This window comes from Drosophila takahashii, chromosome 3L, assembly GCF_030179915.1.
Source record: "Drosophila takahashii strain IR98-3 E-12201 chromosome 3L, DtakHiC1v2, whole genome shotgun sequence".
NCBI lineage: Eukaryota > Metazoa > Arthropoda > Insecta > Diptera > Drosophilidae > Drosophila > Drosophila takahashii.
The window spans coordinates 8,597,283-8,624,945 of NC_091680.1; the positions used below are offsets into that span (position 1 = coordinate 8,597,283).

A 27,663-nucleotide genomic window follows, 5' to 3' on the forward strand; every position below is an offset into this window, starting at 1 on the left:
TCATGTTCATTCGTTTTGCAAGATTTACACATGCTAGCATGTGTTTATGGTTTTCTCTTAAACCTCACTGTGAGTTTTCATGCTCCATTTAATTTATTTCATGATTTATGGTTGCTTTTAAATTTAAGCAACGTTCCCTTTCGCTTTGCATTGTTGTGGATTTCTTAGAAAGGAAACGAAACGGCATTTGGAAAATCCTCATTGATTGGTGTTCAATAATGTTCATTAAGGATTTCTATGAACTAAATGTTCGCAATTGAACGTGCTATCATATATTTCCTCAATGGTTTAAAAATACTGTATTGTTTTTTCTGCGAACTACAAATTACGTGTTCACGGAAATTACGCTATCAAATGCAAATATATTTCCAAACAATTCATAATTCTTTTAATTGATTGGTGACCTAAGAAGAATTACGGCAAACCAGTTTTAATAAGCTTTATTTAACTCATTGGAAAATGAATAGCAGAGCATATAATCCTAATTTCTGGGAAGACTTTAGAGGGTATTTTAAATTCGTTTACATTCGCTTCCTTCTTTTGCTATTCCATTTTTATTGCAATTGCAACATAAATTTCATTGCATTCCTTATGGAGCCTTTCATTGTGCATTTGTGTTTCAATTTTATGGAGAATGTAAATGAATTTCTTTCTTTTACGGCTTACAACTCGTAAATTACGTTCGATATTGAAGCGAGTCGTTGAGCATGTGACAGGGATCACAGGGCCCACAGATGGCAATGATTTGTTTGAATTTTAGCTGTTGCCAGGTTTTCTCATTTATCAAGCGGCCAGGCGGAAACGAGAACTCCTCCCATTTGCCTTCATTTAATTCTAAATGTTTCTGTTTACAAATCCATCACTTAGGACCATTAATTTACTTACAATTTGAACTTCTCGTTCCACTTGGGGGTCAGCGTGTGGGGCTTGATGCTGGTCGCCTTGATGAGCTTGGCCGGCACCGGTCCGCCCAGTGAGTCGCGCTGCTCCCGCCGTCCCGCCTCCCGCCGCTTGAAGCTCAGCCGGAAGCTGTGCTTGCGGTGCGGCGGTGAGTCCGTGGCGCTGTTATCAAAGCCGCCGCTCATGTCCGCCGAGAGGGCGCGCGGCGTCGGCGGCAGCGGCAGCGGCGACACGGGCGGACCGCCGTTTTCGTCCGGCTGGATGCCCAGCATGCAATACGGATCCGAGAAACCTGCAGGGCAATAAATAATTGAGTATAGATTGGATAAGATTTGGGTCAAGCAGAGGGATGTACGAAAATACACTGAGAAAAATATTATCAAAATGGGAAAAAAATGTGGTTATCAAAAAAAACTAAAAAGGATTAGAAAAAAATGTTCAAAAGAATTTTCCACCAAATCTTTGAACATGAAACGAAATTTAAAAACGGTAGGAAGTAAAAATTTGTAATAGGTGTTAAACTTCTTCTATATTTTTAAATATCCTTGTTAAATGTAATTATTTTATTTATCTAAAAGCCTATCATTTATTTAGTTGAATCAGTATTTTAACTTTAAACGTTACAAAATTGGCCAACTAAGATAAATAATTAACTTTCAATTAAGTGATATTTAAGTAAATATATATTTTAACAATGATAAATCAATTATAATGCCTTAATGGCATAATGTAACCGATATTATGCTTTTATCTCTGTGGAGGCCAAGACAAAAAGATGGGAAAAGACCGGTAAGGGGGTGGGAAAAAAAGGAGCAGGGGGTGTGAGAAATGGTGGCGCATTAATGAAGAGCTCGCCTGATGACATTAAATGCCAATTAATGGCACTGCCCGCGGGGACAACGTGGCGTCGGCGTCAGCTGGTCCCAGTCACACATTGCGTATGATTAACATTTCATTTGCATAAAGTGCCGCTCAATTATTGAGTGCCTGTGATTTACGCGCACATCATTGGGCTCTCAGCCTCGGCAGCCACAGATGCCCGTTGCCAAGATTAAGATTTTTGCACAAGGATATCCCATAATTGAAACAATTACGCCGTCGGGCGGGGGGACAATTTCTGTTATTGGTATTATTTCAGGGCGATTAATTTAATTGGGTTCAAAATGACAGCACATAAGAGAGGTCATATCCGCTTGCCGATGCTGATTATGTACTAAAACCGATTTCCTGCGATATGGATTTACTTTCAGTGGGTTTTTCGCCGGTAAATCGATTACGCCGCAGAAATGATTCATTGAAATTCGGACTCGTACACTCGGGCACTCATTGTAATGGCCAATTTGATTGTTGCCCTTCATGCTTGACCAGTTGGGTAAGGAATCACTGGCTGCTAATGAAAATCGAACCGAACGGAACGGAACTGAACCTGATTCTCCGCTTTCGCAGCTTATTTGCCAATCGAGAATGGCCCAAACAAAAGCCGACCGCTCTCATCGGCCACGTTTCATTGGCAACGAGTTGTTTGCCATCTGCCCGGGGCCTCCCGTCCTTTTGGCCACCGAATGCCTCATTCTGGCCTATTTGGTGTTGCCTTTGCCTCCAGACGGTAGCCATCATCAGTACATTTAGCAGATGGCAGACGGCACACTAACACTGCACTATTACATTGAGGGGCGGGGAGCAGAATGGGGGGTGAATGGGTGGGGTAGGGAAGGGGAGGTGCTCCCGGTTAGAAAAATGCTTCAACAGAAGCAGACGCAGACGAAGGAGCACTCAACGTATTCCTTACACATCCTTGAGCACATTAAAATGCGAAATTGCGTTGCCTTCGATGAGGCTGCTGCTTCTTTTGCACAGAGAAGAAAAAGTAGTGTAGTCTTTTCTATTAATTAAACTAAAATGTATTTAATTAAAATCGAACTCTCACTTAAAAAAGGATTCAATAATAATAAGAAATGATTTTAAAATACCCTTTTTAAAGCAATTAATAAGTTTCACAACTCGCAAAAATTAAAGCAAATATTAAAAACTAATGCTAAAAAATTGTTAATCTAAAATTTTAATGTTATTATTAAAACTTACTTATTAAAAACTTTTAAACTTATTTACCAAACTATATATTCACTTCTAATCAGTAAGAGTCAAAGTAAATACTTATCCTTGAGTAATTTGAAAAAAACCTTTCATTTTATTTTAATTTCCCTTTTTAAATAATTATAGTTCACAAATATTAAATTATTTTTCCCAGTGCATTCCTATTTCTGGTTGTGGGGCTTCTGGCTCTCGAGCATAATGAACAAAATGGGAAGCATTAAATTGCAAATTTATTGAACGCACAGTGAGCAGGAGCCAGGAGAGCCAGAAGCGGCATAACCAAAACTGTAACTTTGACTTGGTTCGCAAGGGGGGACAACGACAACAAAAACGCTCCGAAAATATAGGATAATTGGGGGAAATAGTCAACGCACATGGTGCTCAGTTTATGGATGGCTCGTTTGGCTTTTTGATTTGCCCAAGTGCACACACGCACCGCCACAGAGGTTCATAATGCAATTACCGCAGTAGCCGCAAAATCAATTTACAAACTAAAAATATTTACACACGATACATGGATAGACAGATTGACACATTGAAGGGGTGTTTGTAGGGGGTGGATGTGCATCGGGGAAAGCGGAAATAGTGAGGAGAGGAAAGTGTCGATTGTGCGGAAAGCTGAGGGAACTATGTAGCTTACCATTGGCATCCTTTGCCTCGAGGCCATCAGCCTCGATTACCACCGCAGAGAGTACGATTATCTTTGGTTTATCCTCGGCGGAGGCGTGCAGCAGTCGATAATGACGATCCGGATTGACACCGAAGGCGCGCTGTGCGTGCAGATACATTTCGTCCTTGTAATGTGCAAACTGTGTTTATTTCGGCATTTTCGGGATTTTCGGGATAAAAAGACACATGTGCCAGACCAAATTACGCATACGCCACATGTTGCCATTGGGGAGAGAGCAAATATTTTTTTAATTTAATTTAATTATATTGTCATTTATTTGTAAATATTTAGCAAGTCAACAAAATTATAATATCATTTTGGGAGAAAATTTGCATATTTTCCTTTGGCAGACAATTCGTTTATTGCCTGCCCATCCGCCCATTCCATCCCATCAAACAAAATCCATTTTCTCTTTTTTCTCTCATCTCTATTGATTTATCTCCCTTGAATTTATTAGCCTGCCGACTTTTGATTTGAATCACGCTTCGAAAAACGCTTTCATCATATTCCCCACTACTGGGATGTTTTTATAATTTGATTGCTTTCGCTGCAGTCAAAATTATGAATAAACTGGGCTACCATTAAATTTACTTGAAAGGAAGTGCAAACAGCATTTTGCACTTGAAATCTTATTACATTATTTTTATTTTAATCCTCATTTTGGAAAGTGACGATAAATCGTTGATTGGGTCTCGGAATGAATAATGAGCAGGCAGAATATGTGAGTCAAGATTAATTTGGGTATATTGGCAGTATACGGAATATTTAAGTAGGGAAATTAAATATTCTTCTTCATGTGTGCTTTTGTAAAGGGAACCTTTCCTTTTTAAAGCCCGATGTCCCTGCTTAAGTTCATACTCATTAAGCTAAATAAAAAAAATGACTGCCCTATTAACGCGCTTTTAGTTCTACTCCAAATAATTCTTTATAATTGAAAATAATCTCAGTTTCACTTGAGGGCAGCTCAACGCAGTTTGTTTATCTTTTTAATGAACACCACTTGGGCAGATTATACCTAAGCAACCTTCAGCATCCTTCAGCAACTGTTTCTGCAACTTTCCCTGCATTCCATTTCGTTATTACTTTTATTTCATTTTTTCTCTTTTCATTAATTTCCATTAGGGCTGGCTTAACCCTCTGATGGCGCTGGCCGAGCAAATCGCATTTATTTGTAATTATTTACCATTAAATGCAAAAACTCGAGCAGTGGGACGCCCGCAGAGACGGCCAGGCAATAACTTTACTGACTTGGCCAACTCACTATTCTGCGTCCTTCGTCCCTTTTCTCATTTCTCGATCCGCTTTGCGGGGACCCGCGAGATTCGACCGGTTTCAACTCAATCACAGCAGGAGGAAGAACCTTATTTTCCGCTACTAGTTGAAACTTTTGTTATGCTGGCGTAACCTTGCCATCTGCCAGCTCACCACTCCACACTCAACTTTGGCCCCCGGGAACTGCTCAAGTTTCATTAGTTGTGCACTGGGCGTCTAACAATTTTCTTACTGCTAAATTAAAAACGATAATTGAAAAATGAACTCGTGTTAAGCTGGCCCCGGCCATCGCAGAAATATTGGAAAATTCCTTTTGAAATGGCAATCAGCAATGAGGAGGAAAAGTAGCACATTTTTAATTGAATTTCTGCCCTCAATATGGAGACTTGAGAGCTCTGAAATGAAATCAAGTTACCTACCTACCCCTCTTCCTGCTTCTTGATTTCCTTTTGGATCCTTTAGTCTCCAGACTTTGGTCCCCCAGTCGCAAATCTCTAAAATCCCAGAATGTGTTTTCTTGCCTTCGGCTACCCGAGCATTAATCATTCAAATTGCAAAACGTCTCAAAGCCTAATGCCGGCGATTAAGCCTTTCAATCATGTGGTGTCCCCGCCCCGAGGCAGAAATGTTTTTGGTATCCCTTAAATCGCCTTAATTTGTGTAATTTGCAACTATTTGCATAACCCCATCCTAAATCATAATTTTATTCGGGGACTGGGGATATTGATTTACCTGTCCACCTGGAGCCGGGGCGCCCACCGTGTTGGCAATGGTATGCAGGACCTCCGCGTACAGCTTCTCCTTCTCGTCCTGGCGGTCAATGGACTCCTCGCTCGCCGGCGGATCACGTTCGTTCTCCGGATTAGCCTCGGCACGTGCTTCGGCGGCACGCGTGGCCGACATGCGACGATTTTCACGTTTCCAGCCGAGCGATGTAAAGTTCTCAAAGTACGAGCCGTCCGTTTCCTGAACTCTGTGAACGGGAAAGTGCCAAAGGGTAAGGGTTATTTACATACCGTATACTCGTGTGTGTGCTTTTTTTATGGACTCTCTATTTCGATTCGATATCAAAGGATATTCAAATCAACTGCTTCTGCTTTTGCTGCTGCTGCTGTCAGTTCGGTGTCTGACTTTAATTGGCACTGTCAATATGCCGTTGCCAACATACAAATGTGACATTGCCGTACCTATTTCAACATTGATAAGGGTCGTCGCCTGTTGCCGGGGACCACTCGGCGTATGCTCGATGCCCCGGAACGAAGGCTTACCCTGAGCCGCTAATTGTATACAAATATTCAGCAGCTGTGCACACAGAGAACGAATAAATTTCTAAATGTCATGACTAGGAATATTACATTTATACATTTTTTTTAAATTTAAAAAATATATTAATACATAAAATTTATTTTAAAATCCTTAAAAAGATGTTTAGGGACTTCTCTAATTTTTATTTTAATAGTTTTTAAATATTTAACTGAGTATAACATTTATTATTAAAATGTTTTTTCTCTCTTTTTATTCATTAAGAAATAATAAAATATAAAAAAAAGGGCATTATAATTCTTAAAAAGGATATTTTTACTTTTAATTATATTTACATTTATATTTAGGTACTTCTCTAATTTACTTTCTTAATAGTTCTTTTAACTGAGTAAAACAATTATTATTAAAATGTTTTTGACCGACCTTCTAGTTATATTGCTTTGTTGTCATAATATTAATAAGCTCTTAATACCAAGTATACATTATTTTTCCCAGTACATATTGGATTGAAACTTTCTAGGCTTGGGTCCTAACTAGGGCTACTCACGATAGTTGATGCTCCTCCTAATCATTTGATTTGCATGCCCCGCTCTCTTATCCGAGTCCCGGATTTATCCGAGCAGCTGTGGCAAAAAAAAGTTGGTCGAAACTTTGTCCACTCAGCAGGGGAAATGAAACAGCTAAGCGGCTTAACTTTGTCGCCCGGCGTTGATGATTTTTTACGTTTACGTTTATGGCGAAAAATAAACTGACGGGGCTCCCGAAAGTAGGCAACACTTTCTGTCGGCACTTTTTCCCAACGCGTCGTCCCCAAAATGTTGGTAACACTTTTCGGGGTACATCTAGGTAAATATATATATGGGGGAGTGTGTTTTTGGGGCTGGGGCTGGAGGCGTGGGCGTGTGAAAACGGTCAACATAATTGCCGTAAATGATAGGGTAGACGTGGACTGGACTGGGTGATTCGAGGACACTAACTGCATTGTCTGAAGTTGTCCCTCTCGAAAGTTGCTTGTGAAAAATTTAATTTTAAACTTTTCGCCCAGATGTTTGTGTTTCTTGTATTTTTCTTCTTGTTGCTTCGCCTTGTGATTTCATCGCTTCCAGAGACACTCAATTTCGGTTTCAATTTTTAAGATTTTTCACAGTTTTCTTCTGTCATTTTTTTTGTTATGTGGCTCAAGGAAAAGTTTTTGGCGAACTTTTTTATATTTCTTTGGTATTTATTTTGTCGCAAATATTTATTTTGTATTTAACTTTAAGGTAAACAATTTTCGGTCGCCAAAGTTTTTGTTCAAGGCGCACTCAAGACTTTGCAGCCCATAATTAATATTGGTTTTTATTTGTCGGAATTTAAGTGAATGCTAAATAATTTATAAGCAGCAGCATAATGTTGAGTGTTCATATAAAATATAAATTAATCGTGATTTATTTTCATTTTGCTAAAATTTAATGGCTGTGGTGACAAACCAATTTTGTGGCAATTAGTAGTTAATGCATAAAACATGAATTTTCGCGCATCAATTGCATTTTAATAAGCTCAATTTTCGGTTTGACTTCCAAATGGGAGAGAAAATAGCTTTTTAAATTGCATGCAATTAGTTGTTGATAAATCAAACAGCTACAAATTGGTAAACATTTTTGGGAAAAAATATTTTACTGTGGTCAATAGGTGCTCATTATCACTAGAAAGGTGAGCTCCAGGTGATGGTTTCACAAAGGGAAAATTAATTTCATCCTTGAACAACTTTGGAACACTCCACGAGACCCATTATGCCGGAAAGCCAAACCATTTTAATGGATGTAAAAACTTTCCTCTCCAGGACTCATTTCACACTTTCGACTCATCAAAACCTCATATTTCTTTAAGCAATCTCCCAAGTAAACCTCATTTTCGGGCTTAATTAAATGTAACCTGTGATCCGAGCTCGCGTCGAGCGCACATTTTCAGGTTAAGCAGATGCCGCATTATGCTAAGTGGCAGCGCTGCCTTTTGAGCCACAAAAAAGGAGATGTTGCAGCGGCTGGAGGATGTTGCACCTGCCTGCCAGTTTCTCGGCCACATTAAGAGCAATCTGGGCGCCCAAGGACCAAAGTCGGGGTGCCTTTAAGCCCAAGCCCAAAAACAAGACACTCTATACTGTATGTGTGTCTGTAGGTTATTTTCAAAAAAACTTTTCGACTCTCAAAGGTTTCTGCCCGCATCCCCAGTTGCCATGGTCCTATGAAACTGGGTGGGTGCTAAAGTTTCTTTCGAAATTTCGGCACCGAACTAACTGAAAGAACTTTTGTAATTACGTAATTATGAAGGTCGAGCGGTAAAGTTTCGCTTGGCAATTCGCAAAAACAAATCGAAAACACAACTGAAATTGAAGTACATTAATTAATTGGTATATAATTTATTTTAGATTTTCGCCCTTCCGTGACTTTAAGTCCTTGCCAAATCCCCAAAGTAGCTCATTATTGCCAGTCCCTGTGTAATTTATGCATTTCACATTCGAATACCTCTGTCTACACACGCGTGTGTGTAAATATCTCCTGGCCAAGTTGGGGCAAAATATTAGCATTTCCATCTGTGGGTTAATTACCTCGAGCAAATATGCTCGGCAGGGGCCGTCAGACAGGCTTTTAATTTGCCAAATCCATTCGCACTTCATCAACTATGCATTAGGGGCACCGGTACCGGACTTCGACTTGGATTCGGAATCCGATGCGGACTTACCCGGAATTGGAGCGCGGATCCACTTCGGGCCAGCTCAGCCGGCGTTTGCAGAAGGCCAACGGCGGACGGGGCGGCGGATCCGGCTGGTGGAGCGGCGAGTTGCGCTGCCTGAAGGATCCGGTGCGGGGCGGGGCCAGGCATTCCAGGGCCCGCGACTGGCGACGCGACTGGGGAGTTCCGCCGCCCCCTCCGGAGGCGGATGTCGAGGGACTGCCGGGTCCCGCAGCCCCACCTGGTATTTTCGGGTAGCCTGTTGGCGCAAAAAATAAGGGGTAAAAGCATGAGCATAATGACAGGAATTAATTTAAAGCCGGCGAACAGAAGTTTTTTATTTCAATTTGAGTTTTATTTGTTTTGGTTTATAAAAATAAATATAAGCTATATTCCATTAACAACTAATGGAAATGGCTTTTAGGCTTTCAACTAATGTTAAACTTAATCTGCTTGTGGAAGTTCATGCAATACTATATGTTTTTCAAATAAATCCATTTATTAATTATTTCATTTATGTAATCTGGCTGAAACTGGGATTTAAATTAATTAAGTTATAAAGTTCTGGCACCTAACAAAAATCTATAATAGTGTTTTATTTAGTAATTATATGTTAAATTTGTATTTTATTGTTTTCCCAGGTGATACAAAATTTTCCCACATGTATAAAACCTAAAAAAGCAATGGCTTTTGTTTGCTTTCCAATAGTTTTCATCATACTTTTGTGAAGTTTCTTGACCAAAGAAGATTGAAAGTCATACATGAAGTCGGTTTCTAAAAACTATTTTCCCCAATACCATATTCCATAATGCCCGCAACATGCAAATATCTGTGGAATACAGGTGGATGATGGCTCTGAGGAAAATCAGGTGGGAATGGAGGGAAGTCAAAGTCAATGTGGTGCAGGGTGGTGCAGTGTGGTGCAGTGGTCCGTGCTCAAGGCAACGGCAACGGCAACGGCAATGCAACCGCAGCCCGCAACCTTGACATGCATCTGTGTGGGTCCTGTGGCTCCTGCATCTGGTCCTGTTGCCACTCCTGTCTCCCAAGGACTACGACCAGCAGGCACAGAAGCCCCGCACAGAGTGCCTGTGGTGGTGGTGGCCAGGACTGAATGCAGTCAAAAACTAAACACAAAAAAAAAACAAGGGAGGAAACGAGTATGCACAGAAATTTCGGGGTTCTGTTCGGTTTAAAAGTGTGCACAAAGCGTAAAGTCAAAGTTGGACAGCCACCGCCGGACTCGAATGGGGAAAACCGCTTACACGTTGATGGCTTTTCGGGCAAAGAATTCCCCCAATTCCCCAATTCCCCGCTGGCCGCTGCTGTTGGCCAGAAAAACCACTCGTTCGTGGCTCCTGCAACAAGATAAGCCAATTTCAATTTTGATTCAAATGCTGCAGACGTCGCTGAATCAAAGTCCCAGCCAAATGCCAAGTCAATGTCGTTGAAGATGGCGTTAGCGATGGCGATGGCTATAGGATGGCTAAGGCGGAAAGCTGGAAAGTTCAGGATCCGGCGGTTTGTGGCCAGGACATGCTGCTCCTGCTGCTGCTGCTGCTGCGTCTTGACATTTAAATGTGTTTGCATTTGCCAACTACGACAGAAACAACAACCTCGAACATCGTTTAGCTTGGCAAACAAGTTTTGCATAGCCAAACGGAGCCAAAGCGGAAACGAAGCCGCACAAGAAGTCACATATGCATGTTGATTGCTTTCGCTCCGCCAGCGAGGCTGCACTGAGAAAAACTGGCCACAAAAAACCAATAAAATTTGTTACCTTATGTAAATAAAACCGAAAAATTAAATTATGTAATTGAACTAAAATTTCATTAAATTTTTTAATATACCTACTAACTTTTAACTTTTAAATTTAAGCAGAATAATTCCTAAACTTAACCTTAATTTCTTATTTTTTCAGTGTTGTGATGAAAACCCAATTTAAACATTTATTTTATTTAAATATTATATCAAGCGTCCTGGGTTTTCAGCAAAAAAGTAAACTTCAAAGCATATTAACTTATATTGCATGCATATCATATGGTTATCCTAAATTCCCGAGTTTTAGTTCCTTGTGTAACCCCCACTATCATCCTCCAGAGCCAACTGGCACCCCATTGCGGTGGTTTTGTCTGCACATTTGTTGATCCATATGCGAGAGGCGTTGCCCCAAAAACATTCGGCGATTGGCAAACTTTGGGCGCATTTGGTGGCTGGCAAGACATGTAATGTAATTTTCATATTGAGACCCGATGACGATAACGTCTGGCGGATTCAATAAACTTTTCCATGTTTACCATCTTTGTGGCACGCATACGCAAACAAATTGTTTTTGGGCCAAGTTATGGCAGCTGATGGAAAGTGAAAGTGAAAAGGAAAGTCAAGTCGTAGCCAACTTAAAGGTGAGTCGTGCTTTTTTACATGCATTTCACTCCATGTTTACCCAATATGTCCCGGGGGCAAAAACCACATCGAAAAACTCCATTAGCAACTTAATTAGGGGCAAGGCTGTTTTTGGATTCCAGCCAACCCATTCTCGCTATCTGCGAGGACGTGACCTTTGGCAAAGCCTTTTACATGGAAAAAAGTTTACGCAAAATCAAAAGCTTCTTAAGAAAGGGTGTTGATTATCAAAAATAATTTTTTTAACAATTTGAATCTTTTGAGTCGATTCAGTTGTTGATTTTTTTAGTAACTTATCCAGAATTTTGTGGGATTCTAGAACCAATTTGTTGTTGCATACTTTTTGAATACCATATTTACTTTTATTTTTCATGAGAGAGTATGATGTAATCTTTCAATTATTTTATTTTATTGCCTTTAGAAATAATTTAATTTTATATCTTCAACAGATTTTTAAAAAATATTTATTATTTTTGGATAAATAAATCATTTAGGGTAGATTTAAAAAAATAGATTTAAATTAATTTTGCTTAGTGTCTAGGTAGCAACCAAAACAAAAACCAGATCCGTAGTACAACTCACCCAGTAATGGATTGGTGGCATTTGGATTGCCGATTACCACGCCTCCGGAGGGGTAATTACTGCCGCCCCCCGACGCTGCCACGACCCCGGTGGGCGGGGCGGGGGTGCCGTAGACGCCCAGTCCGCTGCCAATGCTCGCCTGTTGCTGCAGGGGGGCGTGGCCATGTTGCTGCTGCTGCTGTTGTTGCTGCTGCTGCAACAGCAACTGTTGCTGCTGCTGCGGAAGTGACTGCTGCTGCTGCTGCTGTTGCAGTTGCTGCTGCGGAAACGACGCCTGCTGCTGCTGCTGCTGGCCGGAAACGAGGCCGCCAGGTGTGGCGCCTCCGATCCCCGACTGCTGCTCACTCGACTCCTGACGCGAAAGCGAGAAGCGACGGTTGCCAAGGCCCAGACTCGAGATGCCACTTGTTACATATTGCTGCATGGAGCTGAGGAAACTCATGGCGGCATCTGGCTTTCCTATCTGGCTGGCTGGTGTAATTGGCTCGAGTTGCTTCGCTTGTCGTCTTTTTGTGAAATTAATCACTTGGAAAACTTGCGCCCGGGATTTGCCTACCCAATTCGTTATGTTTCTCCCCAATTCACGATTATAAATTGGTCCAGACTCGCGCTCCTTCGTCGTTTTCTTTTCAAGGCTCTGCAAGGATAAAGACGAAACGAAATGTTTGTTTAAGGTGAACCTTTTGCAATCCGCTGGAGAATTGTTTTCTGCTATTTTTGGCAATAATTGAATTTCGGCCAGGGGCTTAAGATGGGGAGTTATGTGTGTATGTAAGTATTTTCGTGTTCAGATTAAAAGCAATTACAAAACACAAAAGCCGGACGAAATGCTCTTCATTTGCCTTTTTGAAGTAGCATACTTTGCAGCGCTGGAATTTCATCGGATCCAAACAAAAAATTAATTAAGCCAACTTGTTTGGCACTTTTATAGCCACTGCACTCAAGGGCTCTGATTCCCCCGAACTTCTTTCCCCGATTATATTTGTCTTTGATTCGTTTCGTCAGCAGTTTTGTTGACTTACCACCCCAACTCCTGTTTGCTCAACCAAATTCAGTACAAATATCGAGGGGAAAAAGGCGATTGCATTTAGGCATTGCTTCGGTCTATACATACACATCGATTGATTGCCGAGTCGTATTGCTCACCAGAAGGTCTGGCTCTTAATTAAATTTCTTTTGAAGTATACGCCCCGATTCCGCTGTCCTAATTAACGTTTAATCAGCTGAGCCTAATGAGCCATTTCTGGGTTCATGGCTAATCGATCTGCATGAATAATTGGGCAGAACACACATCCACTAGCATTACCTGGCCGAATTGTCCAGGGTCCATAAATTGGTCCCCATGTAATTTGGCCCAACTAAAATACTAATAATAATATTTTCGTCGACCGAAAATAAACGCTGGACCAAGCAGAAAAGTAGTTAATTAATTAGTTTGTCGGGTTTGGCTCTCATTTATGGATGAGCGAATCGGCTGGCGAAAATGAAATTGCAAATTGAACACCAGTTTTGGTTCTGGTTTCCGCCGGCCATTCAAACGTGACCGACTTAGCTGTCCGCCCTTTCGCTCGCTAAAATCACCATGGAAATGTTAAGGCTCTTGGGTCATTTCGATTTGGCGATGAAGGAGAAGCTCAAACTTGGCAGAAGAGTGTGGAAAATTAAAGGATTTAATTCTTGATAAGGAAAACCAATCAAAAGCCGAAAATCTTTAATACTTTAGCTTTAAATCAGTGAAGATGAATTATGTTTATACAATATTATGTTACTAGTAGAGTAAAAAAAATAGCCGCTAGATGGCGCCAGTGGCTTTAACGACTGCATGTTCCCATCTCATTCGCACTCGCACCCTTTAGCTGAGTAACGGGTATCTGATAGTCAAATAGTCTATCAAATAGATAAAGTTGAATGAAAGTACAAATTTATCATTTGACATTCCAATATCTATTTGATAAGTATTTATTGGTATCAATAAAATGTTCCCGAGCAACTCATATTAAGCCCGCCCAAAAACGAAATACTCGACAATTGTCAAACTGTTTACTGTTGCCATAAGAATAAAACTGATTAAATTCGCAACATAATCGTAGGTGGTAACACGCAGGATAGTGCAGTTAAGCACTCTCGGGGACAATGAAGGGTATTATGTGCTGTGCTGAGTGGCTTTAAATGCCATAAAAGCAATGCGGGGCCTGAACCAGTGCTAGGATATGGCCTTAAATGGCCAGCAGCCATGGCAACTGGAACTACAGTTGGCAAACAATTCGCATCCAGCAAAAACAATGGCCAAAACAGCGATGATTGCGATGTGTAAGCCACTGCGTTCGTGGGCGTAATCAGCGCATTCATGCATGGGACTTTTTCGCTCTCTCTTTCTCTCTCTAACCTATATACGCCTCTCTTTCTGGTAGGGTTTAGCTTTAGCATGTTATCCTGCTTACTGGTGCCATAATTAGCGGACTCCGAAAATAATTTGCAAACCATTCCTGTTATCTCGTTGTATGTGTGGTTCGCTTTATTCGGTTTATGTTTTGTTTTCGAAAGCGCTAAAAATAAATCAACCAACACACAAAAGTTGATTTATATGGTGCACGTAAATTTGCCATTAAGCGACAGACAAATGTATTGCAATTAAATGAAATGGAAGCGGAGCCGCAACAGCAACAGCTGCCCACCACCTTAGGTGTATGCTTGTATGTTTGAGTATGTGAATGGAAAGGGGGCATAAATACGCAGCCAACTTAGACTTTAATTAAGATTAATTAGTCACTGGCCAAGCGAGGCAGCAGGAAGGGCCATGTGTGAGTTACTGGGTGGGCTGCATACACAGGAAGTCGTGGAACTGTCGATAAAAGTTGACCTTTTCCGAGAAAGAATCAACTTGAAGTCTTTAAAAACGATTTCTATTAAAAAATTTATTAAAATTCTTGGATATTAAAAGGTTTTTACTTGTGTTCTGTTTGTTATATTAAAAACCAAGGTATACATTTGGTACTTTCAATGTTTTTGTAAAAAGGTATTTGGATATTTATTTAACATTTTATTTTTGTGGCTTAATTAATTCCAAATAAAATTTTTTTACTATTACAAATTTTTAATAATTATAAGCGTTTTTTTTTTAATTTGTATTTATTTTGTAAGCTATTCTTCTTCTTTCAGTGTAGTAATGTATGCCATAAATGAAGGCCACAAGCCATTTTCTCGTCGCTGTTGCTTCAATCTATTTAGTTTTTATTAATGATTGCGCATACGACATGTGGGCCAGTGAGAAGGGTGTTTGCGCGGGTGGGTGTGTGTGTGCCGACAGCAACCCTTGTTCGAAAAAGTTTTTCCAGCTCGCCGGGGGAAAAAACTAAATTAAATGTGGATTGCACTAATGTGACTTCCCGAAAATATTCCGGAGAGCTGTCACAACATCGCGCTCTCTATCAACTCGCAGTAATTATCGTTTTTTGTGCCTCGAAATGAACTGAGACGAGGGTCTAGCCGACTGTCCCACATTCGAGTCAATTTAAGACACATTTTATAAGCTGATTTGGTTACCAGGCATAATTTAAAAGCATTCCATGTGCCCACCCACCTGTGCAAACAATTCTGCGGTAGAAAGTTCTACGAAAAAAGATGCGAAATCCAAATAGAAGGCGGAAAATTGAAAAACAAAATCTTAAGAATCGCCAAGAAGAATTTGAAATACGCTAACCAAAGCTTTAAAGTTCATAAGCATATGCAAAAGGGAAGTTAAATAAATAAATCCCTAATAAAAGATTTCTTTGAACAGAAATATTCGGGATATACATATAAATTTAGGGTGTTTAAAATTTTAATGTTTTTTCATATACCAAATATTGTGCGAAAAATATCACAAAGCCACAGGAAAAAAAACGCAGAATCCCCAAAGGGAAAGGAATTCGCGAACACACACAAAAAAAAGCAATTGTAAGGCAATTTCAAAGGCAAAATTATTATGTCGCTTTATGTAATTTTTTTTAGCGAAAGCCAAGTTTTTCCCAGGCAACTGGCAGATGAATGTGTTGCAAAAAGTGCGGGCTTGGGGTAAATTCAGGATGCTTCGGAGGTGGAAATGGGGATTTTAGGGTGCACACTGGTACGTGAAAATGACAAAGCAGCTGCTCAACAACAAACGGCAACGCATGCTCTGGCATAAAATTTATTTTCACTCCTGGCCCGACATGATATGTGGCTTTAAATATGTGGAAAAAAAAAGCAAAAGAAAAGCAGAGAAAGAACTCGTTTACATTGCGGCAGATATTCCAGATTCGACATCTCAAAAGGCAAAAACGGCCAGGGGTTGGGCCTGAAAAACCAAGCCAAACAAATGTGCGGCATTCAAATGTCTTCCTTAGTTGTGTGTGGGCGTGGCAAAACATAAATTACTTTACGCACGGGCTGTGCCAGCCAAGTTCAGAGAGCGAAACGGGCCAAACAATGTAGCAATTGTGACCAAATATAATTTAATTGCCACCAGCAACTGTGGCAACCAGTCAGGTTAATAACAACCAATAATGCTAATAATCACAGCCATGGCAGCAGTAACAATTGCTAGTAACTACCACACTGCGCAATAAGAGTTCTTTTACAAACCGCGTTGAAATTCAAGATATTTTTGTGTATTTCCTACAGGAAAAACATTTTAATGAGTTGGGTAAACTAATTATTTATGATTTTTCCTCAAAATACAATCCGAATAATGGTTTAACTAGGTGTGATAAAAACACAGTTTTTCTTTTATGACTCTTGAAAGTTACTAAACCCTTGTGGCTTAGTTTTTTTCACCAAGGGAGTGCCAGTAATGCAGCCATCGAAAATGAAAACTGATGCGATAAGCATGAATTGCGTTAAACATGATGCGAAAAAATTGCATCTACCACAGAAACCAGGGAATGGGATTTTGTGTCCACCCACAGGGATTTCTCGTTTTTCCGCTTCATCAGTATTGGCATCATCATCGTCATCATCACCATAAATCACAAAAGTGCAGCATGTGCATCGCTTTCCACACTTTCCATTCGCCGTTCTTTGTTTGCTTTGGCAATTTGTAGTCAGCATGTTGCCGGGGCCGAAAAGCAAGGACTCGGGCTCTATTTCTCTGTCAAATGCAATAAACCATAGATCCTTTTGTGTGGCCACTACAAGATGCCGGACGAACAACTACGGCAAGAATGGCTGGCCAGGACAATGGGGTGCAAGGTTCCCAGGATCCAAAGGGGCCCATGAGTAATGGGGCCCAAGCATGCAAAAGTGCCGAACTGAAAGCCCCGAGAAGGTGGATGAGTTGCCTTTGATAAATGCGCCCAAGAAGGGTCACCTGCCTTGTGCAGCTGTCTGGTAAATTGCTTAATTTGTTAAAACACAAACAGGGCACGAAAACGCAAAGGCAAACACACACGAACCGGCACAACAGGGCGTATGGGCAATTTGCGCAAATGCAACAGAAATTCAATTAACTTGCTGGATTTGCGGCTATTAATTACAGGGGCTGCCGTCAAAAACGCTGCACTTATGGCGGCTGCAAGGAATCCGCATTGATTAAGTTGCCAGTAGAATTACCATGTCAGAGGTAAATCCTTTGGGAAATCCCACTAATTAGCCAGCCAAGGAGAAAATCAACATAAGACTTTAGACTCATGGTCTTGAGTAGGTACTCACAACTTTGCAGAAAGTTTAATGCAAGGTGTTTTTGTGTGCCAGCAGAGATCTAATTAAATATTGCTCGCATTCCAATCAAAATTTCCATATGAAAAGGAAAGGGTGAGTTTTGCCGCTCCCTCTCCCGCTCCATCGTGTATCTCTGGGGCCCATGGAATGTCCAATTAAAACTATCAAATTACGCATACGCCTAGCGAGGCGTAACCAGGCTGCCTAATTAGACGCAGGTCTTGAACAACTCTCAAGTAAGCTATCTCAAAAATTACACTAAGGAAAAAAGGTATAAATAAAATGGTTTCTATAAGTATATTTTGTGATTATTAGTAGATTGAAGATTTAAAAAAAATTTACAGATTAAAGATGATACCTACATTAGGATTTTTGGAAAAATATATAAAGTTTCCACAAATGTTAGCTCTAAAATTTTTTAGGGGTTTTAAATAATTTTAAAGTATGTTAAAAAGTAAGCAGTAAAAAAGTAACGTCGATCAAAAATTATTTTGTTGCCTACTTTTAGGCACTTTAATAAGTATTTTTAATTTTTCTTAAAGTAAAAAATATATACAAAAATTAAGTTGTTATTGCGACTTTTGACAAAATAAAGTAAGGCTCTGTTTAAAAAATCACATGGCACAACTAAATAAATTTCTTTCTCTGTCTCCACAGTCACAAAGGACACTGGATCCGTTCATGGACTATATTTGCGGTGGCGCAAAAATGTTTTCGGCAATGAGGAATGTCGCACAGGAAATTGGAGGCGCGTCGCACACATACGCATGCATAATTAATGTGCTTTGTGTGGGGGCGGATGTGTGTGTTCTATTTCGCCTAATTGTGAAGCGTGGCCAAAACCACCGAGTGGGTGAGGCACACACACACACACACTCACAGACAAACAGGCCGAATCAACGTTTAATTGTCGCCTTTGACATTGCAACAATTTCAAAGTGGCTGCTGCTTGAACACCCCGGCCACACAGCCTTTGGCCGCTTTAATTACAAATTCCAAGCATGCTTGGCTCATTCAAAATCGATGGCCAAATTACGCCTGTTCTTGTTCTTGCTACTTGTCTTCGCCCAAAAGCTAAGTACAAACTTTCAATCAACTCTTTATGCTGTTAATTAATGCATGGATTGGCTGAAGTACTGGCCATTCAACTTTAAAGAGTTTTCGCTTTGAATATTCTTTACTTGCCTTTTCTGGCAAAAAATACTCTAATTTGAAGAGAAAACTTGAAACTTTAACATTTTGGACCAAGACATTGTCTAGTTTGTCGAACTGAATAAAGTTCTACTCCACCCATTTTAAAATAATAATTATAAATTAAAATTAATTTTGCTGTTTTCCCCCCTGACTGTTAAATAAAGTTTTATTATATTCTCATCATATTCTTAATTTTTCCCCCAAACTTTAAAAAAAATTCAGTTTAATTTGTGAATTTTGATTTGGTTTTACAGCTTTACGGGTGACTAAATATTTTTCGTAATTCCAGTTAATTGTTGTTCAACATAATTGGTCTTTAAGGAATTGGTTCTACTCTTTCTTCCCCTCTCTTAAGTGAACCTACCTATTAATCGTGTTCGCTGAACTTGAAAGTCACCTTGCCTTGCCGTCGTTTGATGCGTTTTTTGACGCCAATCAAAGCCACGGGGAGTGCTAATGGTTTGGATGATGGTATATAGCTCCCTGTACCATAATAATGCGTGAGTATGTGTGTGTCTAGGGGCGCTTTGTTTGGCTTTGACATGTCAAACAGCGAACAACAAAAGCGGGGGGCCAAGCGAACAAACGAAGACGTTGCAACAGCACCAGCAGCTTCCAGAACTTAACATTGTTGCAAATTACAAGTAAATCCAAAACGGCTCAATGCACAACATCCTTTCTAGTGGAAAAAGGGGGAGGGGAATGACAGACTGTGGGGATGAGGCGAAGATGGGTTATGGTTCTGCCAGACGTTCAATGTTTCCGACTCGTTGGCTCGGCTTTAAGTTCATTTTTACTGGGTTAGCAAAGGACCATCATAAAAATTGCTTTTCAGCTTCTGTTCTGTTCTGTATTTTTTCTCCATTGGCCTTTATGCCGACCGGGTTTATTGTTTGCTTTCATTGCGCTTTGTATTACCCCCTCCGTTCCCACCCCTTTTCACAAAGTCTGCAATTAAGGGCGCCGCAGCTTATTTACGGACTTCGCCGGCGAACGCGGCGTATGCGCAATGCATACACACGTTGTGTGGGGCAATGAAAATGTATTTTTGTACTGCATATTCACGCTTTTGTTTGCTTAAATGCTCCGTAATTAAAACGTGTTGAGGCCAGTTGCTCTGCAAAAGTAGAGGATGGTATTTTTGCAAAGCAGCGCGGAATTTTTGTTAAGGTCCGGTGCATTTTACCAGTGGAAATTCCAGCTTGTTTTAAGTAGGAAACTGCTTTGCAAACAAGGTTTGTTTAACATTTTACAGCGTGGAACTCTTTAAATTAACAATTATACTCTTCCAACTTTTTAATGAATTTTTTCGAAAAACAAGCTGCTTTAAAAATATAGTTTTTATACGCTTTAGAGCAGAAAACTTTTTAAACTAGACCAAACCAACTTTAGGATGCATTTTTCCAATAAACATAAATATGTTTTAAAAGCAGTCATTCAAATTAAATTTTAAATTGTTTCAGTTTTCTATGGTGCAATTAAAATCAACCCCATAAATCTCTGAAAAAGGATCAAATTGTAGTATTTGTTAATTAATTTAATTAATATAGATTTAATTCATTTAAAGACTTTACCATGGCCAAATTTCGTTTGCCATTTCTGCGACAAACCATTAGCCGATTGGCTGCGAAATTCCGCTTAAAGCTGGGCTTGGTTCGTGCTGAAGTAATCTGTATTTCATTCCCTTCGTTTTTATGATTTATTTTCGTTAAGGACCCTTTTTTCGTCCGCCCTCATATACATTTTTCATTATTCTGTATTCCGCATACATATATATTGGCCATGTATTTTTATGTGACGAAATGCCTGATGGCATTCGGTTGCCACGGCGACGTCAACAGAACGTTAAGCGGGATTAGGAGCGCCGCTTTGCGCTTTTGTTTTTCGAATGTCGCCAACATCATCAACAAGGTGACATAAGAGCAGTGAACAAATAAAAAAAGGCCCAAGATTTGTGCCCCCCATCCCAGTACATCTCATTCCATCCAGACGTTTGCACATCTTAACGTGGCCATATTTTGCATATGGCTTTAATGGCGGCTTAGCGGCGTAAAAATAGCAAAAGTCGCTTAAACGTGGGTGGTGGTGATGGTGGAAACGAGGCCAAGACAAAGGAGATACTGGCACAAAGTAGCTCTTGTACCGACAGCTTTGTTGTCTGGATGCCACACGCAGCTCGCAGTTCGCAGCTCGAGGCAGCTAAAATGCGCAGCAAACTTCGGGCCAAAGCCGGTGGAAGAAAGTTAAGTTGCTGAGTAGGCAGGCGAAATGGGTTAAGAGGCTGAGGGATGCGGCAATTGCTACTGTCAGCTGAGCAAAGTTTTTAATTAAAATAACCGAGCAATAAAACACACAGACACACAGTTGGGAGTGGTAAAGGGAGCCATGTTAAATGGGAAATTAGCAGCGACAATTTCTCCTGGTCACATGCATAACGTATACGCCATGAGGGCCGTGTCCTGCGAAGCAATTAAAATTTAACAGCACCCCGACGCAATTCGTTTGCCATTTGTTATTCGCATTCTTTTTTTTTATTCGCACAGAACGCTCTCTGAATATTTATTGTGGTGCTGCTAAGGTCAGTGCCATGGCCTTGAACCCTTTGGTCTAAAATTTCCCCGGCTTTCACGCTTGGTCAGACAATAGCTAAGCGGCAGGGCTCATTAAAAAAACATAAATCAAACCGCAACGTCGGCCTGCAGTTAAAAGCTATCCCATATCCCAGTGCCTAATGAAAATTTTCCAAGTGAAAAGGAAAAAGAATTCAAAAGTAAATTGAAATTGCCCGACTAAACTTGGATTTAGCGGAAGGAGTGTGGAGGGAAAATAAAAAATTCACAGCTTGTCAGGGGGAAAGTATGAAAAGAAAAGGCAAACTGTGATGATGCGTTGGCGTGCGGCCCGCAGCTCTGCAGCAAGATTGATTGATGACATGACGTCAATTTGCCTGAGCCACTCAGTCTCCTCCGAAGTGGAGTAGAGCAGTCCCAGCTACCCAGCTACCCATATCTCCACCTCCAAGTATGCAAAAGGGCCAACCACTTGGGGGCGTGACCAGGGACATGGGCCCGACAACGGCGATGACGATGAAAAGACAATGAAAAAGGCATTAGAACTGCGGTCAGAGCGAGGAAAAAAGAATGTATTATCATGCCGGGCGGGATGAGGAATGATGTGCCACTCGGGGGCGTTCTTGTGGTGCATGTTATGGTCTGTTTGTGGGCGTGGCAGTTGGAAATAATAATAAACACAACGCAAAAGCCCATAGAGCAAGCGAATTTTAGGTGTTGTTTTAATGACGCAGAAGGAAAAAAAATTAAATGACCAGAAAGAAAACATTTAAAAATAGATAAATCAAATAATGGATATGAAAAAAATATTTTAAAACATTCATTATTAAGTTTGAGTAACAAATCAAATTTAATTAAATTCTTAATTTGTTTCATTCGTTTTAGAAATTTTTTTTTTATGTCATTAAGTAGTACCAGTAATTTAAAAGTAGAATACAAAATAATATGTACTAATGATGAATTAACGTTAATCTTCTATTTTCTCCTGTTTAATGACAAAATGCCACCGGACTTCCGCATTTTCCTGTCCATTGCCGGCAATCATTATAATAACGATAACTTTTCTGTTTATTATCTGCCTAGGCTAGCGTTATGCATGATTAATAAAGTTGTTATTGTTGGCTGCCAGTTTTCGTCCCGGGTCTGCCATGGAAATTATGCATAATTGGTGTCACTGTCACCCGTACTGTCGTCCCACACTCACAGTCACATCCCAACATCTCAGCCGTCAGGGACTTCAAATCTGGGGGACCCAAGTGGTGGCTACCCCAATTTAAAACAAAAACATTTAAGAAGAGAACAGACACATTCCTGCGGGTGTTTAATGAACATTTTCCCACACACACACCTTGAAAATTATGCAAAAATAAATTAAAGTTTCATGTGGCCAGCCGAGAGCTGCAGTGTTTCGGGTTTTCTGGGTGCCAACGAAAAAAAAAAGGACAAGACAGCCCATTAAACGGAAAATAAAAATAAAGGAATAAAAATGAAATTTTAAACACATACCGCAGACGCAAACAAGTCGATGGCAATAGAAATGGGGCATCATCAGAGCAACAGCGTGTGCTACTGTCTCGTTGAGTTGTCCTTGCTGGGGACTCCGCGTCTACTACATCATGTTGGCAGTCCGGGCACGTCCTCTAATGCTGCGACTGCAAAGATAAAAACCAAGATATAAAGCATAAAAATCGGCCCGGCAATTACTTCAAGTGATGGCTTTCTAATTTAGGGCTTAATTTGTGTGGATTTAAGGCGCGGCGCGGTAGCAAATATTTTTTTAAGCCCAGCCATCAACTTGGGCCGAGATACAGCTGAAGGTAAAGGTAAACGGAAAGGTAAGGAATTCGCAACACTTTATGGGCGCCCAGGCAGACGGCCAAAAATATCGTGATGCCCTCGGGCACGTTACGTATACGCCCCCAATGACATGTACATAAATTTAATGCTAGAAATGCTCCGCTCGACACGACTCGACCCTGTCTGTGGATCCGTTTTCCTGGGTGTTATTTTCGTCCTTTTTTGGCCCGCCACTCACACACACACACCCATACATATCGTATAGCGCCTCATTCGTTGTCGTCGGCATAACATTTCCGCTTTCGGCTGCATGAGTATCCGTTTCCGTTGGCTGAGACCACGCACTTAGCCCGGTCCGCTATTCGTGTCCAAAAATAAAGTAAATTAGAGTGCGCGACTCTCCAGTTTGAGTTCGTTTTTTATCCCATTAATTGTGTTTGCCTGTTTTAGATTGAGGGTGCTCCCCCAAAGGGCTCCCGAAATCCAACTTTGATTGCCTCGAGAGCGGGCAAGGTGGTGAGATGTAATTCTGGGATTGGCGAGATTGGAATTTGGTGATTCGATGATTGGCCGTTTGACTAAGGGCACGGGAATCCTGTGCGGAAAATTGTTGAAATGCTCAACAAAATACCCAGACATTAGAGATTTACTCATCTCCATTATGCTTTCAGCATACCACTTTGGGAAAATTAAATTATAAATGTCGATTTAAAATGAAATCTTTGAAAGAAATGGCAATTCAATGCGCCAATAGTTATAGTGAAATATTCAGACTAAATATATTTATTTATATTTTATTTGACCTTTAAAGCGAATCACATAGCCAGAAAATTTCTGTTGCTATTTCGTGGAAATTCGAATAATGGATTAGATTTATTAAACCATAAAAAAACAATTTAAAAAAAGAGAAATTGGTTCATAAAATGTCGAGAGACTTGTTTATTTAAGAATTAAAGAAAAACATTCAACAAAATCAAAATAAATCTAGTTGCTTTTTAAAGAAAAATAGAATTATTGATTCAAGCTATTTATGCCCGCCTCTTTCCACTTTAATGCAATTGAAGAAAATTGGCTCAGGGAATTAGAATACCCAGATGATCAAAATAAGACTGTTAATTAACATACCTCCTCAAATCAAATCAAGCATTAAAGAGCTGCCTCTGTGAATATTTATGGCCAGCCAGAGCTGAGCTGTCTGAATGTCCTTTTAATATCCCCATCACAATACTGTCAGAGTTCGGATTTAAAGCTGTTTGTCCTTGGCTAGAAGCATTTTGAATTGGCAACTGAAAGTCAAATCAAAGCCACAGGCAGTGCCGGCATGACACAAAACACAAATGCACGTCAACAATGTGTGTTGCTGCTGTTGTTGCCTTGGATGTTCCTGTTGCTGTTGCGTCAGGCAATTGCACATGCCAAAGCGAATGTGGAACGGCAGAAGAAGCACTGCAGGACAGCCAACCTGCAGGGCAGTTAAAATAGATAGCCCATTGACCATTCCTCCTGATCCTGGGGGCTTTTGGGGCAAGTGTTGCAGGGGCAGTGGAACTGGGAGAACTGGGAGCCGCAGCAACAATGCAAATGGAAATGTGCAACGCAGCGCGACACACAAAAAGCTACGCTCCAAAACCGACAGGACTGTCAAAGTGACGACCGTCCTTTTGCTGGTCTGCCTTTTCGCCCTTCGACGACGCCCTCGCCGATGGCTCTGTGTTGCGACTGCCACTTGCCACATGCCACAGCCAGCTGTATTTGCACTAAAAGCTTTTGTTAATGGTTGCGTCAATATTTTGCCATGCTTTAATAACACCGAAAAACGTAGCGAAACCGGAGAACCGAAAACGGAAATCGGGAAATGAGAACGAACAAAAAAGATACGAAATAAAAGAATGAATTTCAAAAAACACTAAATTCACTTTCTGCATTTGACGAATGGAATCGAATACAAATATGAATGTAACCCAAGCCGAAAAGGAGAATGAAAGAGAAAAAACCACATAAATTCATTTGCCTTGCTAACCCTTTTCCAGGGTCATACATACGTTTTTGGCAACATCTAACCGAGTTACCTCGCCCTGCTGCCTTTTCACTTTTCCAACTATGCCAAACAGCCAGCCAGCCAGCATTTACACAATATAAACTTTACACGTACAATCATCGCACATACGGAAGGCAAGCATTCGCACATACATTTTGTATGGATAGCCAGGCTCTTGGCATTTCGGGCACGTAAAACATCAACGCATAAATACAAAAAAACACACGGACCATGGAAGTTGAGGCTGTCGAACAGACGGCAAAGAAATGGCGTCCGCCGATCAAAAGACAACACAATGTGCCGCGAATGCGATGCCAAGTCAGTCGCCTCCACATCCACAACATGTTGGGCCGAACACGTAGCCGGGTGACTGATTGGGCTACAAGGATACAAGGATGCGGAGTGCATCCGATTGGAACTGGTTCGAAACTCCAGACAGCGGACGATTGAGGAATCATTGAACCGGATAAGAGATTGGAATTACATAGCTTCAGGTTTTAAAGAGAATTTCGGTAAGATCTAAATTTCTTATTTTGGATTATCTTAGGATATATATATTTATAAGCTCCCACATTAGAATACTAGAAATGTATAGGTAGTTTCTTGTTTTGAATTTTATCTATTTTGCAAGATAAATCTTTCTTAAATTTTATTCTCATATTTTGAAACTTACGTTAAAAAAAATTGTTAAACCTTTTTATTGCTGTTTAAAATGATAAATAATGGTAAATACTAAAATATCATATTTTATTATTATTTTATTATATTTGATGAAGAGTTTAAAGCAAAAACCCAAGATTCCGTTATATAAAACTAGCCAATAATTGTATTAGCATGTCAATTTCTTGGCTATGCCCGATAAAATCCCTTGGTAAATCCTTTTGGACATTTTGCGTTCCACCTGTTTTACCTTTGCTTTTGTGGGCCCATGTGGGCATATGTCAATATTTAAGGCGCCTTTGTGAGCCTCTCTTTGTTGGTTATCCTCTTTAGAAGGCTTTCCCAACCATTTTTGTTTTGTGCTCCCCTACGCTTTCGGCAAATTCAATTTGTTATAATTTGAAAATTTCATTTTTCGTTATGTAAATGTGCTCGATAGGCCGCAGACGAATGCGTGGAAAGTTAAGGAACTCATGACCAGGCCCCCAAACATGCATGAGGTGTGGCAGTAGCAAGGAGTTGGCGCCGCAGAAAAGCAATTTGTGGCAGCTTAAATGTCAATGGGATTCATCCACGATTTCTCGGTTATGGCAATCGGCATTAGTTGTTGCCACCAAGTGTTATGGGCCCTATATGCAGGGGGCTATAAATAGAGCGGCACGTCTCGGTTATTTTTAGCCCCAGGATAAATAGGCGCAAAAAAGTGGGCGTGTGCTACTGGCCATGTCCTGGCCTCAGGTTGAGCCATAAAAAGAAAGTTCTGTTTGGGCAGCTAAAAACAAATTGCAAACAATAAAGCGAGCGAGGTGAAAGGTCCTCCCACACACGTCCTTCAGACTCCCCAATCAGGTGCCAAAAACTTCGGAGTCCGCCCTGGCAAATTGTCAATGAATCGCCCTCTGGGAGAAATGTTGTTGTTTTTCTTTCCCCCTATCGATTGTTTTTACCTCCAGCTAAGTTCGTATTTCGTATTTGCTCTTGTTAATGGCGCCCGTTGTTGTTTCGGTCATTGATTCGAGCATCCAATAAGAGTCGTGTCCTTGTTCTAGTCGCTCCTGCTAATTTAATGAAATTCGATTTCATTGTCTGCCACACTCTCTCTCAAATGACCGTCATAAGTTTTCCCAGCTCCAGTCCCCCAGATTCCCAGAAATGTTATTAGTACAAATCCTTGTTATTGGTTTTAGTACTGTGCATCATGGCGTATGATTAATGTGTACAAATCGCATTAAAGCCTTTCTGTTTGCCCTCAAACCTGCGAATAAAACCTAATCCAGTGCTGGCTTTTTATGGACTTCTCCGGACTTCTGCCCGCATAAAAATATACGATTATTATTACGATTGTGATGTGCACAATTGCGAGCAACAACAATAACAGGGAAGCTCCAGAAAATTTTAGCTCAATAACTCAATCAGATTTCGACACAGCAGATACACACATAAACGTGGAGAAGGAAAAGTAACATTTTGATGCATTGCCTGAGCCAAGAAAAATACAACAAATACAATTGATATATTGATATATTATAGAGAATGAAAAAGTACTTGCAAGCGGATGATTTGTTTTTAATACCCTTAACAAAGCATCTATAAAATATACATTTAAGAATTTAAAAATAGTAGTATTAAGCATGCATATCCACAGTTTCTTAAGTAGTAGTTCACTTTTACTCTTTAGTTCAGCAATTTCCCAAGAATTTAAACTTAAAAACTTTTACTACCTCGTTCACTTGCCGGGAAACTTTAAGACCATTTTGTTTGTAAACACGATTCTCGCTAGCGCATAACAAAGATCGTAAAAACCCTATACTACCCACAGTTAGTGTAATAAA

General features: G+C 40.4%; 1 protein-coding gene across 4 annotated transcripts in view; it reads right to left on the reverse strand.

Annotated features, from left to right (window-relative positions):
- unc-13-4A (BAI1 associated protein 3) overlaps nt 1-27,663 on the reverse strand; it is a 51,766-nt gene that overhangs the window by 8,610 nt on the left and 15,493 nt on the right. For 3 of the 4 annotated variants that reach the window (XR_011418537.1, XM_070215057.1, XM_070215056.1), the window contains exons 3-8: nt 22,843-22,988; nt 11,897-12,533; nt 8,921-9,170; nt 5,669-5,909; nt 3,635-3,803; nt 886-1,192 (exon numbers count right to left, since the gene is read on the reverse strand). Coding sequence is in view for 3 of the 4 variants with exons in the window: in XM_070215057.1 (XP_070071158.1) it covers nt 886-1,192; nt 3,635-3,803; nt 5,669-5,909; nt 8,921-9,170; nt 11,897-12,338 (1,409 nt within the window). In the remaining variant the exon portion in view is untranslated. Of the gene's footprint in view, nt 1-885; nt 1,193-3,634; nt 3,804-5,668; nt 5,910-6,123; nt 6,140-8,920; nt 9,171-11,896; nt 12,534-22,842; nt 22,989-27,663 lie in introns of those variants that run through there. The other variant, XM_070215058.1, reaches the window with a different exon arrangement.